General features: G+C 43.7%; 2 protein-coding genes across 2 annotated transcripts; one reads left to right on the top strand and one right to left on the bottom strand.

The window, feature by feature from the left end:
- Positions 1-826: 826 nt before the first annotated feature.
- On the top strand, positions 827-11,633 carry epyc (epiphycan). The gene is made up of 11 exons (XM_086058113.1): positions 827-970; positions 1,080-1,175; positions 4,207-4,396; positions 6,854-7,010; positions 7,239-7,913; positions 8,061-8,255; positions 8,510-8,629; positions 8,786-8,944; positions 9,023-9,225; positions 9,311-9,406; positions 11,053-11,633. The coding sequence occupies exons 3-11, from the start codon at positions 4,214-4,216 to the stop codon at positions 11,221-11,223; spliced, it is 1,959 nt and encodes a 652-aa protein (XP_085914239.1). The 5' UTR covers positions 827-970; positions 1,080-1,175; positions 4,207-4,213; the 3' UTR covers positions 11,224-11,633.
- On the bottom strand, positions 10,373-13,375 carry LOC147160318 (uncharacterized). The gene is made up of 3 exons (XM_086058115.1): positions 13,209-13,375; positions 12,667-12,848; positions 10,373-12,576 (listed from the first exon to the last, which is right to left on the bottom strand). Exons 1-3 carry the CDS (start codon positions 13,279-13,281, stop codon positions 11,953-11,955), a joined length of 879 nt encoding a protein of 292 aa, XP_085914241.1. The 5' UTR covers positions 13,282-13,375; the 3' UTR covers positions 10,373-11,952.
- Between the last annotated feature and the right edge of the window lie 80 nt (positions 13,376-13,455).

The following is a 13,455-nucleotide window of genomic DNA, read 5'->3' as shown; positions in this document are numbered from 1 at the left end:
TGCATAACATCATCCAAAGATTCAGAGAATCTGGAACAATCTCTGTGTGTAAGGGTCAAGGCTAAAAGATCATACTGGATGCCCATGATCTTCGGGCCCTTAAACGGCACTGCACCGCAAACAGGAATGCTTACTGTAAGGGAAATCACAGAAAGGGCTCAGCAATACTTTATGATACATTTATAATACATTTCACAGTGGTGAAAATGGACTTGTCCCAACTTTTTTTTAGATTTGTTGACACCAGGGAATTTAAAATCAACTTCCACATAATTGCATTCAGTTTTTATTCACAACTTGTAAAGTGTCCCAACTTTTTTTGGAATTGGGTTTGTACGTACAAACGCAGGATGTCCTGTGGAACCCAGATTCATTCCCACTGTGTCAGGTCAAGAGTTCTTGATGCCTCTTTTGTTCTGATTCCAGATCAGCAACTTTTCATCCAGGTTGACACTTGCGTGGTTCACGGCTGAACTCCGATCAGCTGTGAGCACATCTGAGCTGGGCCTGAAAAAGGAGGGCCTTCCTGGAGAAGCGGGGAGACTTCCTTTCGGCTCCATGCTAACAGGGGCTCCTCACAGAGGTCCCATTGTGTCCACAGGCCCCTGGATCATACACGGACACACACACACACATGAAAGTTTCAACTTCAAGAAGTGAAATATTTTAGAGTGATTGAAATACACTTGTAGCAAAATAAGGGATACTTTTGTAAAGGATAAAAATCCTGGTGTGGGAAGTGTGTGTGTGTGGAGGGGGGGGGGGGGTCCCTCGTCCCTCTTGATCTGGTCTCTTGTTCTTTGTGTTTGATGTCGGGTGTATTTGTCTGTGTGTGTGTAGTGACATGCCCATTTGGGATGTACCCCCACCCCCTACCTCCCCTACTCCTAACCGAGTGACCAAAAGCAACCTGCTCCAAACCAATCAGCCTCAGTGCCTACCTTCATACGTAAGCGGCAGGGGCACTCAGGTCTGTCAGACCCTACACATGCACACGCCACATACACACTTGAGACAACTGGACACACACGTTGGTACACACCCGGCCCCCCTCACCACCCGCTCCCGCCCTCGTCCAGGCACCTCTGCGCGACCCCTTCGCCACTGGCCAAGTTGCGAGCCCTCAGCATCTCCATCGTGGCTGAAGGGAGCATTCGGGAGAGCGGGAGACACAGGTAAGTGTCCCCGCCGTCGCCGCTATCTTCATGATAAGCAGAGGGAGGGAGAAGGGGGCTCCTTATTCACTCTTGAGTTTGGGGGCGCTACAGTTTTTGTTTTCCTTGATGATTGGGATGCAATGGAGGGTGCTTTTATGACCTTCGTGAGGGATGTATAGAGATGCTTTTTACTCTGGTTACTCATTTCTTGGCGGCGGGGGGGATTTACCATTGCTCAATTATTTGAGCCATGATCGAATTTTTGAGTTTGGAAAAGCTGCAGGTGACGGATTGTTATCCTTGATGAATAGAATGCATTTCATGGTGTTTTTAGTCATAGATGTATTTTGGGGGTTTTCCCTTGTTGCTCATTTCTGATATGAACTTACCACTGCTCACCAAGCGAGGCAACATTTTCCCTTTGGCTAATTCAGTTGAGTTTGTTAAAGCTACAGGTGAATGATGATAACTGTGGTGCATTGTTGATGAAGTACGGATGGATTTAAATCCGGTTGCTTTGCATACTTGAATCTTGAATGGTCTTACCATTGCGCGACTGTTTATAAAGCAAAGCCATCATTGCACTTTGGCTGATTCACTTGACTTTAGGACAACTGCAGGTGAAGGTTGCTTTGGAATGCAGTTTTCTGACCTCTATGATGACCGGCTCATCATTCTTATTGATGTTGCTTTGGGATTTTGATTCAATTTACCGTTGCTCTTGAGTTCAAACTTCAAATGCTATCGGTTACGGGATTGTTTTCCTTGATGATTGAATTGTGGGTTTATGACTTTCATGATGGATGTATTATTATATACATTTTTTTATCTGGTTGATTTAATTTAGCATTTGGGGATTTTAAATGGCCTTACAAGTGTCATATTTGGCATAATAACATCAGGGTTTGTTTTTTGTTTTTTTACTCTCCCGATAGAAGTGTGAGGACACACTTTGATTGATTTTAAAACTTTAATGGATTTTTTGGATTTTGGATCCAAATGAGATTAGAATAGCTACGCCGAGAGCTTTTCTGCAAACTTGTGCTATGCAGCTGGGTAGTGTGGCTATTAGGGAAAAATGGGTAATGAGGAATGTCCGACATGGGGCCAAGCATAACACAGATGATAATTTCCTTGACTTGTCACAGCCATTATAAAAGTCTCCATTCTGGTCATCTAAAAATCTGCAGGTTCTTATGCTTTGTTGTGGATGTAGAATGCTTGAGGCGTCTCTCTCACTCTCGCACTCTCTCTCTGAGACAGTGTGCATCTGTGAGTCTTTCCAAGTCTGTGTGTGAGTGTATTATGTGTGTGTGCGTGGTTGTGTGTGAGAGTTTCCTTGCAGCCCAAAAAGCTGACTGCCATCCTGTCCACAAACCTCGGTGGAATTTGGAGTTTGAGTGCTGAGACAGGCAGTGACCAGGCCCTCATAAAGGCGCTCTGTGAAGGGCCAAGGGGTCGAGCAAGTCTTGAACCGGACCCCTCCTCCCTCCTGTCCCTGCTTTTTGCACTCTCTCCGTCTAACCCTGAGGGCCAACATATTGTCCACGTCTCGCTCTTTTTCGTCTTCTTCTGCTTCTTCTTCCCTCGCTCTCCATTTCTCTGCCCCGGCCTGGAGGACTCCTGAGTCCGTTTTTTTTTGTTTTGTTTTTTAAACCTGAAACATGCTGAGATTTGGCTGCACCTGTCAGGCCAATGAATCCCTGATCTAGAGTGTAAGCACGCTAAATGAGAGCTTGTTATATGCAAATCTCTTGATAATGCCAAATGCCTTGCCTCCGATTGAACTGGGATACAAACAAGAATGAACTGAGGTAGTCCAAAGTGAATACGTGCTAAAAGTGTCCTCTTCAGCGGATTCCAAGCCAAACCTAATATTAACCCAAAATGTCAATAGTGTTTGCTCCCTAAAATTTAACAAGCACTGACTTGGCTTACCTGTTTGACAAGTTCATGTAAAAGTTGGCCCCGCACACACACAAAACAGAAGGCCCTCGCATTGGGCTGATTTGATTAACCCTCACCCAGTAATTGTAACACACTAGTGGTAGATGAGCTGAAAATGGCCGTTTTTCAACGAGGTTAATGATGATCATGATGCAATATCAGCACGTGTGTGGGGGGGTGGGGGGTGGGGGGGGTGCTAGTGCGTGTGGGTGTGTGTGTGCGTGTGTGTGGGGGTGTGCGTGTGTGTACGTGTGTGTACGTGTATGTGTGTGTGTGTTTGCGTAAGATGTTAGGATCCAGTTGCATGTGAATGTTGTGCACTGTTTTATGGGAGTATAATTGAGATGTATAATTTGTTTACAGTTATGGTGAGTGTTCATGCAGTAGTCTATTGTGTTACATACTTCCTTGGCAGCAATTACTAATTAATTAGCCAGGGCTTTGGGGCCATCTTGCAGCATCGATGAATAGCTGAGGATAGGATTCATAGATGCAAATGTGAATAGGTGAATTTGTGAATTTGTGAATTTATGAATTTGTGAACCACAAAGTTTTTTTCCAGTACACATGGTCAAAATGACGACTCATGAATCTCAATACATTCAAGGTTAGTTTTATTCTAACGACAAGGCTTGGGTTTAAAAAAATTGAATAATCAATATCAAATCAATTTCCTTTTCAACCCCGATATCGATTCATAAAACCATGAATCGATTATTTTGTATAGCTCATTTTCCCATAAATTCTTAAGAAAATGGAATTTTAAAGGACAAATATTTTTTTGGATCTTAACTGTTTTCTTGAAATTTACTGTTAACATGAATTTTATTACATTTATGAAAGACCTGACTGATTGCACTTGAAAACAATACAGAATCTTTTTAATTTATATTAACAATTGATTATTAATTATTATTTATCACTTAAGTGATTATAAAACATACTACTTTCATTAACAAACAAACTAAAATCATTTGACCAGTTACTGCCTCCGCAAAATTTGAATTTAATATTTGTGGAGTTTTTATCATCTCCATGACATTTAATTAACCGATACCCAGCCCTGCTAGCGACACTTATGTATTTTCTCTGTGTCCCAAAGGTGAACAATGAAGACGCTCGTGCGACTGGTACTAGGACTGCTCGTCCTCAAAGTGGTGGTGGCCAAGCCCCGGTTCTCCCGGCAAGCCGACCTGGACTCGTACAACGACGGCAACTACGATGTGGACGACATTAACTCAGAAAATCAGGAGTATGATTACGAGGACGGTCCGACCATCGAGGATCCCGAGGTGAGTTGAAAAGCGGGCCCCGGCGGTACCGTAAATTTATCGCAATCGAGAATTTGTGTTTAGGCAGCTGCATAACGGTTTCTTCCGATCTCAACAAATCACATTAACAGTGCGGATGACTTTTTTTTGGAACAGTTCAACAGGACAAAATTCCTTCCAAAGCCTGGATGCACCTCCAGCTTGGAAGATTAACAATGACTCGAAACGAAAGAATTCAAGGCCACGATTGGCGGTTGTCATAAGCAACAATGACGGCTGCTTTTTCCACCTCGTCTGCGGTTTTTCCCTCTCAAAAAAACGGGATTCCACAACTGGTTTAGCTCAACTTCAGCCGTCTGATGTGGCGGACCTGCGAAGCATGTGCTTCCATCTATCATGTGAATGTAGGCTACAGAAAGACCAGGTTCAAGGCAAGTGGGGCGTCTATGAGGGGGCGACTTTAAGCTAGGAGACTTACTACTATGTCAACGAGTTTAAAAATGACTTGAACAAAATTATACCCCCCCCCCCATTCTACACCTAAGCACATGCAAAGGGTAGCATGGTAACCCATGACTATTACACCATTAGAGCCAATCAGAACCCTCACCAAAATTCATTTGCAGAAAAAGGTGCAAATGAATCAAGGGAAATGGCCATGTGGACTGATAGGGAAATAGACTTACATCTGGATATGATATTGGTCTACTATGGTCTTTGAAGAAGCTCTATCCACACTGTACATTCGTCCACCCAAAAAAGACGAAAGATTTATTTTTGCTTCAGCAGAAAACGGCAAGAAGAACATACCATAAAGCTATGTCAGTCTTGGAGTTGTCTATCTACAAGTGAAGGTGTCCAAATTTGAGTTTCTTGACAGATTGTGCATCAGTTGTGGAGGGAACAATGAAGCATGAGTATGAGCTCCATGCCTCTGGAATGCTGAGTCTTGACTTTCCACTTCCAAGCTGTTTTGTGGGTGTGTTGCGATTTATCTCCTCTCTTCTTCTCAAGGGAGAGCAAAGGCTCATCGGCAAAGAAAGTGGAGCAAATCTTTTGCTTGGAGGCTTTTTTTCCCCTCCGCTGTCTACCACGTCACAATTGGACTCTTGATGCAGCTTTTGTGTAGGGAAGGCCTGGATATGCACAATAGTGTTCCCTATTGCTTTTGTCTCACATTGTAATATGCAACAATATGGTTTGTTGTACTTTTCCTGAGAGAAAAATAAATTTTTTGGTGGAATTGAAGAAATACAAATACAAAGCATGAGTATTAGCCTCGTGTTTGTCTTTGTCTGCCCATGCAAACATTATTTTGGAAACCTCAGAGACTTTGTCTCCTCTGAAAGCCACAAATATTCTGACAGAGCAGGACACTGCATATGTATGATATGAAGTATTTCTAAAGCCAGTGCTGCTTCTCTCTAGCTGAATGCTTCCAGTGACTATTAAACTGTAGCGGGGAGCGCGGGGGAAGCAGCAACATACAGTTTGGTTTTGACTCTGCACTGACATTGAGCGTCAGTATTCCCTTGCTGTTTTTTCTGCACGTCTGCTTGCCAGCTTTTCGCCTCTTCTTACCCCATGGGTGAATATGTTTGTTTTGGGTAAAGGGTTGGGGGTAAGGGGGGCGGGGGGGGGTCATTCGGTCCTTTCAAAGCCTGCCTTGTTGCATCACGCACTATCATCCTGCCAAAGCTTTAAAACATTGAGACATCTCTTAATTACTCCCTTTAATGACTTAGTAGATTTCAGAAAGATCTGCTCATGGTTCTTACATAGCTTTATTCTGTTGTCTTGCTATACAGTCAATACGCTACAACATAGTTTTACAGTAAATGCATTGCAACAATAAAGATTCATGTAGCTACCATGTGTGTCTTGATTCCACAAGGACCATTGAGTGGTCTTTTTTTACTGCATATGTTGAAGGAAGTGTCAGATATTACCTGTGCTGTGTGGTGTGTGGAGGTTCATTGCCCCCAACTGGAGGAGGCTCAAACTGCAGAGTTGTGCTGACTGATCTGGTAAATTGTCATGTGTTTGTAAGAAAACTGCATACGCAATTTATTTCATCTTAATTGTGTGTGTGTTTGGGGGGGGGGGGGCGCTCTTTTTGCAGACATTAGGAACATGGAACCATCACTATTAACTTGAAGGTTAATGAGCAATGTGGTGGATTTGGAGTGTAGGCAGCAGAGGGAGTCTCTGCTGCTATCTAGTGGTGGATCCTGAGCTCAAATGCAATTTTAATTTGCCACTCCATTTAGTCCTGATTCTGAAAAATGATATGATATGATATGATATGATAGGATAGGATAGGATAGGATAGGATAGGACAGGACAGGAAGGATAGAATACCAGGTCAGGAAAAATGAAGTTATTGTGATCCACATAAAGCCAATTATGGGTTTAAATGAGGTGAGTCTGATTATAACACTTGGCATTCTGGTCTCAGGGCTGTTGTCTTCTCCTCAGATAGAGATTGGCACCCTGGCCCCGCCTGACTACAACTACCCAATGCCCGAGGCCTCATTGGAGGAGCAGGAGGAGGAGGAGTTGCCCCTAAAGCCCCAGCTCATCCCGCAGGGCTCAGGGGGGTCTGGTGTTCTCATGGGCCCGGACACACAGAAAGGTCTGAAACAGCTCAAACCTGTCACAAACAGGAAGTTTTTTTAAATATGATGGTTTTTGGAGGGTCTTGGAGTTGTGCAAGCAGCATTGCCCTTCAGCAGCAACAACTAATCTGTTGTGGTTGTCCACATCTTTTCTCTGTGCATGTGTTCCATTTAACTAGCTGTTCATGGTTAAATGTGTCCTGTTTGTTGTGTGTCCATTAATAACTAATCTTGTCTCTAACAAGAGGTGGAGCTGCGTCTGACGCCCATTGACATCCTTCTTGTCTCCGGGGATTTTGAGGGCTCAGTGGGGTCCGGTTCCTCAGAAGCCTTTGGGGTTTCTGGGTCAGGTGGTTCAGGAGATTCCCTGGTCTCTGGTGCCTCTGGGAGTTCCGCTGATATTGTCTTCATCTCTGGGGCTTCTGAGGAGATCCTCAGCAGCTCCGGAGGATCAGGGGAGTTCTTGGTGTCCGGGAATGTGGATTTCTTGATATCAGGGGATCTCTATGGATCTAGGGAGATCATTGGATTTGGGGAGAGCTCCGGATCTGGGGAAATCTTGATTTCTGGGGATATTCTAGGATCAGGGGACTTTCTGATATCCGGTGATCTTTCTGGGTCAGGGGATCTCTTGATATCCGGAGATCTTTCAGGATCTGGAGATCTCTTGATATCTGGGGATACCATGGGATCCACAGCTTCTGGAGACTTTGGCTCTGGAGGGTCTGGAATTCAAATTAAATTAGGATCAGGGGGCTCTGGCATTGCCAGTGAACTCCCTCTGGGCTCTGGAGGTTCTGGGGACCAGTCGGGTTCTGGGTTCTCTGGAGATCTCCTGACCTCAGGTACCTTTGGAGGCTCTGGGGTATCTGGGGACCCCGATGATTCTGGGCAGTCAGGGATAACATTATTACCTGGAGGTTAGTACTCGTCACTGTGTTACTTATAACCGTTGTCACCCTAACCTGCTGTTTGGCTTTAATTGTGAGAGAACAATTGGTTCACAAGTTAATTGAATCTCATCCTCCCAATGTATCTCCTAAACACTCCACCTTGGCTCAAACAAGAGGTGGAACTGCCTCTCATTCCAACAACTATCCCACAAGAGGCGTCGGGTACTTCAGGGGATTTCTCTGGAGTTTCAGGAACCTCAGGGGATCTTGGAGTCTCTGGAGACGGAGATGTCTCTGGAACTTCTGGTGTCTCTGCCTCTGGAGAACCCGAGGAGCCTCATATAATACTGATTCCTGACACTGATAAAGGTCAGTATCTAATCGAGATCCAAGGCATATGCCAAAGGTTTTTTTGATTAGTTAAATGGTGGTGTCAGTGGAGTATCTCTGCTTACTAACACTCAAAAGTAATTTCCATTTAACTATTGTTAAATGCAACAAACACATTCTTGGTAACACTGCTAACTACTGCGGCAAACAGTTTCCCACTGATTGCCTGACTTATGGTTCAGTCCATGCTCATCTAACCTGTTTCCTCAACACCTAATCTTGTCTCTAACAAGAGGAGGGGCTGCTTCCGACACAAGAGACCCCTCAAGAGGGTACCGGTGGTGTAGAAACGACACTGGGCTCTGGCTTACCAGAGCCCGAGGAACCTGAAGAATCTGAGTTTGACACGAAAGGTGAGCAAGGAATGAAGAAAGGGACTAGGAAACCAAGTTCCACGTGTATTCAGTGTCAAACCATGGTGACAAAACTAGTCTAAAACACGTAATTAGCTCTTACTATTATGTTCCCTTGCTCTCCCCCTGTTTTCTCTCTCTCCTTGTGTCCTTCAGGTATGCCCACCTGCTTGCTGTGTACATGCCTTGGTGGTTCGGTCTACTGTGACGACTTGAAGCTGGACAGTGTACCACCTCTGCCCAAAGACACCACTCACTTTTATGCCCGCTACAACAGGATCACCAAGATCAATAAGTCCGACTTTGCCTCCATGAGTATGTTTTGCACCTGGTGTTGGCGTAATCAGCTGATGCAAAGAGCTGACAGACAGTGTGGGTCTTGCTGCATTCCAGGCAAGCTGAAGAGGATCGACTTGACAGCCAACGCCATCTCGTCCATTGACAGCCAGGCGTTTATGGGTCTGCCGGAGCTTGAAGAGTTGGTGATTCGAGAAAATCACATTTCACAGATGCCAGCCCTGCCGGAGACCATGACCCTGATTGATGCCAGCCACAATAACATTGAGTCCAAGGGTATTCCCAAAGAGGCCTTCAAGGTGTGCCTGTCAGAAATGGAGAATTATTGGTACCAATTAGTCCTCTGTAATTCAACTTCTTCATTCAATCTCTTGCGTAATCCAGGACATGACCAGCCTGCTCTACTTGTACCTGACGGACAACGAAATTGACTACATTCCTGTGCCTCTTCCAGACAGTCTTCGATCCCTACATCTACAGGTAGGTTCTGCTCAGGTTTTGAAGGAACCTGCTTTCTGGTTCTGTGGTTCAACCATTTCATAGCTTGGTAGAGTGGAGTACTGTACATGTAGTGGGTATACCAGTTTGGCAGAAAGAAAATTGTATTTTTACTGAGTGGAAAACATACGACCATTCATATCAGTGAAAGTACTTGACCATTAAGATCTTAATCTTACACATAGGCCTAGTTTGCAATATGTGAGAATGGGGGGACTGAGGTCAATGACCTTAGGTTCATGGTTCAGATAGGGCTGGAAATAGATGTTATTTGAGAGCCTTTTCATTGTGGTTGACTTGCCGCCTGACTTCCATGAATGCAGTGTTGGTTGGTCATCTGGCGAACAGTGTAGTTAGCCTTTTGCTGGAAGCACAGAAGAGCGCTGGAAGTTAGTTTTGGGACGCTTGTGGTAAAATATGTTCACATTTCTCTCCATTTTTATTTTAAATGCTTACAGAAATTACATTTTCAATTGACATTTTATTGTACAGGTTTCAATACATCATAAACCTAAGTGTAAGTTATACAGCTAAAATACTAAAAATGTCAAATAATAGTTTATACCGGCAGTGCAAGTATTATCAGCAAATTTTGTACTCACTTTTGCATTTGTTTTCCTAAGGAGAAGGCAGCATTAGACCAGTTTAGGATTTGTCTCCTCTGTCACACTACAACTATTGGGTGAACGTAGGCACTGATCATCCTCTTGGCTATTGTTCATTGTTACTGCTTTATGCAAGATCCAACATATAAGCCTTTTTGGGTGGTGGCCCTGTCAGAAGCAGCACTGGTACATATATTGATGATATAATACTTTAGAATTTTAGTGTTTATTTTATATTTCAGGGCCATTGTAATTGCATTCACTGCAATGACAGTATCCTGACCTCACTAAATCAAGGTAGAAGCACAATGTGCAATTTTATTTTTTACGTAACCCCTTTAGACTCGCATTTTTTCTGCTGGGCAATTTTGTTTGTTTGTTTTACTGATTTTGTCTTTTCTCACATAAGAACAACATGGCAAACATTTTTGGATGTTATCTCATGTTTTTATTTGATATACTGTGCACCAGGATAATAGCGCTGTATTGTGTTGTAAAATTACCAAGCTTATATATAACATCATGCAAATCAACTTGCAATTGTGATTGGTTAGCTAGGATCCACTCATGAACCAGAAGAGTTGACATTATCCAAAATATGCGTTTTATTGGTTTAGACATGCAAATATGTCCACTGCAACCATCTATGGGGTCTGATAGGGAGGGGTTAAAGGCAGTGCCTGCCCCATGCCCCTTTGAGTTTTGTCCCAGTATGTGCGGGTCGTTTTCTTTGTTCAGATGACGCATTACTGCAATGGTCCTTGTTGCCATCCATACAGAAGATTGCTAGTTGGAATCCGCCTTGATGGAACATAACGCCAGGCACGGCTACAGGATTTTTTGTCGTCTTTCCCAGGGCATGGGGGGCTGAGGAAATCATTTATAAACCTATTTTTAAAATATCAAATAAAATGCGGGAGGGGCTTAACTGGGGTTACAGATTTCTGATGGGGCTATATCACCCCCTGGCCCGGTGTTGCGCCTTCCCTTCATAACGGTCTTATTTTCTTGATTCTTCCGTAGCGTAACAACATTCAGTCGATGCACGAAGACACCTTCTGCAACCTGCACGACTTCAACTACATCCGCAATGCGCTGGAGGACATCCGCCTTGATGGCAACCCCATCAACCTGAGCCGAACTCCGCAGGCGTACATCTGCCTGCCTCGCATCCCTGTCGGCGACCTCATCTAAAAAAACAAGCAAACGCAGCGACCGCCACATGTCCCTGTAAATATCGACCCAACACGTGCACGGGACGTGCGGACACTCGTCTTTCGGCGACTTTCCACCCACCGCTGGAATACACTATTTTGCGGAGAGGTACCACTTTGCGTGGATATCCACGATTCCATAAATGCGCGAGATGTGACTGATCATGCACATACACACCGCTGTAACACACCTCCACGACGGGGATACGCATCACTCAAATAAAAGCCAAACTATTCCACAACTTGATTTAAGAATTTAAGTCAACTGAAAGTTTCTGTCTGGTGTCTACACACAACTGTTTTTTTTTTGTTTAAAGATGATTGTTTTGTAAAAATTAAATATAAATATTAAATAAATCTAATGCAATAAAAGACGCATTTTAAACACAAGCATTTGTGGTAATGTCTGTACTGTAAAATAAAAATAAGATGAGGGTGTTGACTGGACACAATAGCTTATTCCAAAGCTACTATTGTTCATGATTTTGGAGGAGGGTTGTGGCCAAGAACAATGCTAACATCTTGCTATTGTGTACTCTGTATGGAATAATTACAAGTGAATAAAGTTGTTTTGAAGACTTCTTCCCCCCACCCCCCCAAAAAAGAAGCTTTTATTCCCCGAAGTATTCATGGTTGTTCAAACAACAAAGTAGTCCCTACTTTTAGTTTAAGAAGATAACATGTCAGTTTTGCTCCAAAAAGTTCCCAGTCAAAAACTATCAATTAGTTTTTCAAACAAGTCGAGGAAGCGTTCTGTCCTGTTCTTTGGGCCGTGGTCCGTGGTGGTCTCTTGGGAGGCTGGCGTTTCCAACGCGGCTTTCCGCCTTTTCAACGCCAGCCGCTCCCTGTTGACGGCATTGCGGCCTTTGGCCACCATCTCTTTCTCCCGCTCTATCAGCAGTCTCTCCCGATCCATCAGGGCTCGGTCCCGGTCCACGATGGCGATCTCCCGCTCCAGCAACGCCCTGTCCCGTTGCAAAGCTATGCGCTCCAGCTCCATGGATCGCTTTTCCCTCTCCATTGCCTCGCCTTGTGACATGAACTCCTGGTTGCCTTCCATCCCATTCTCATCTTCATTACCATCACCCTCCTCCTCTTCTGTTTCACTATCTCCATTCAATGTCACCTCTATTTCCGGGACTACATTTGTTACTTTAGCCGAAGAGATGCTAGCAGAGGTTATCTTTCTCTTCTTGCCTCTAGGCGAGATGTAGAATTTATCATCGCCGCAAATTTCCAAGATGGGGCCACTGCCATCTAGTCTGCCCTCCATTGCGTCATCCATCAGAGTGAAGAGAGGCCACATATAACAATGGCTTTTGCCCTTAAGGTCCTATGAAGAAACAGTCATGTGTCAAAATACATTAAAAACATTTATATTCAATATTATTCATATTCAAAGTTTTTTTTTAAAGAATTATACCTTGTATCGTTTTCTTAGGTTATGCCATTTTGCGCTGGCTTGACTGTGGTTTAGTTTGTGTTGCAAGCCCATCTGTCTGAGGATGACCATCCATGCCCACGCAGAAGTATTTCTCTTTTCAGAGAAGAGGTACTTATTAGACACCCTAAGCTTCACGAGCTCTTCTGCTTCCTTTAGGCTCCCTAGAAAATAAAATAAATGATTACTACAAAGCAGCAGGTAGAAACGCAGAGTACAAAATAATGCACATTTAGAATTTCAGATTTACGAGGAGCACTGAACGCAGCACAATACAAAGCAAACAACTTCATTTATACAGCGCTAGTCAACATGTGCAGCATAACGGAAATTACGATGGCGTTAACGTTGATGCTAGTAAACTAAAACTTTATTAAGAATACTTAATTAAAACGAGTCATTTCAAAAGCAAGTAGTAATCGCAACATTCACAAATGCAAACGTAGGGTGCTTCGTAGGTCGTCATTTTTAAAATACCACGCAGCCTTTTTCCCCTTTCCTGTTTGTTTACAAATCAAACTTACAGTTATAAATTGGCTCTGCGTGGCTAACTGTAACAAATGTGGTACTCGTGTACGCGTGATCTTGGAACGTCATTTCGAGTCCAGTTTGAAGACTTCTTCCAACAAGTACACTTCGTAGGGCAGACGCTATTTTCTTCGTAGCTGTGGCAAGGTAGCTTCGTGTCACTTCCGCCTATGCCGCGGCAATTACATCACTTCCTTCCCATACTGAAACTGTTGTATTGAGCATTAAAAATAAAAGTACGAG

This window comes from Leptonotus elevatus, chromosome 17 (assembly GCF_054856555.1).
Source record: "Leptonotus elevatus isolate MCC_2025b chromosome 17, RoL_Lele_1.0, whole genome shotgun sequence".
NCBI lineage: Eukaryota > Metazoa > Chordata > Actinopteri > Syngnathiformes > Syngnathidae > Leptonotus > Leptonotus elevatus.
This window is presented reverse-complemented; position numbering and strand designations above follow the sequence as displayed.

Coding starts and splice junctions, on each gene's coding strand:
- epyc (XM_086058113.1), top strand. CDS start 4,214: ATGAAGACGCTCGTGCGACTGGTACTAGGACTGCTCGTCCTCAAAGTG. Junction 4,397..6,853: donor CGACCATCGAGGATCCCGAG/GTGAGTTGAAAA, acceptor TCTTCTCCTCAG/ATAGAGATTGGCACCCTGGC. Junction 7,914..8,060: donor GATAACATTATTACCTGGAG/GTTAGTACTCGT, acceptor GGCTCAAACAAG/AGGTGGAACTGCCTCTCATT.
- LOC147160318 (XM_086058115.1), bottom strand. CDS start 13,281: ATGACGTTCCAAGATCACGCGTACACGAGTACCACATTTGTTACAGTT. Junction 12,849..13,208: donor CGCAGAGCCAATTTATAACT/GTAAGTTTGATT, acceptor TTTATTTTCTAG/GGAGCCTAAAGGAAGCAGAA. Junction 12,577..12,666: donor ACCTAAGAAAACGATACAAG/GTATAATTCTTT, acceptor GTTTCTTCATAG/GACCTTAAGGGCAAAAGCCA.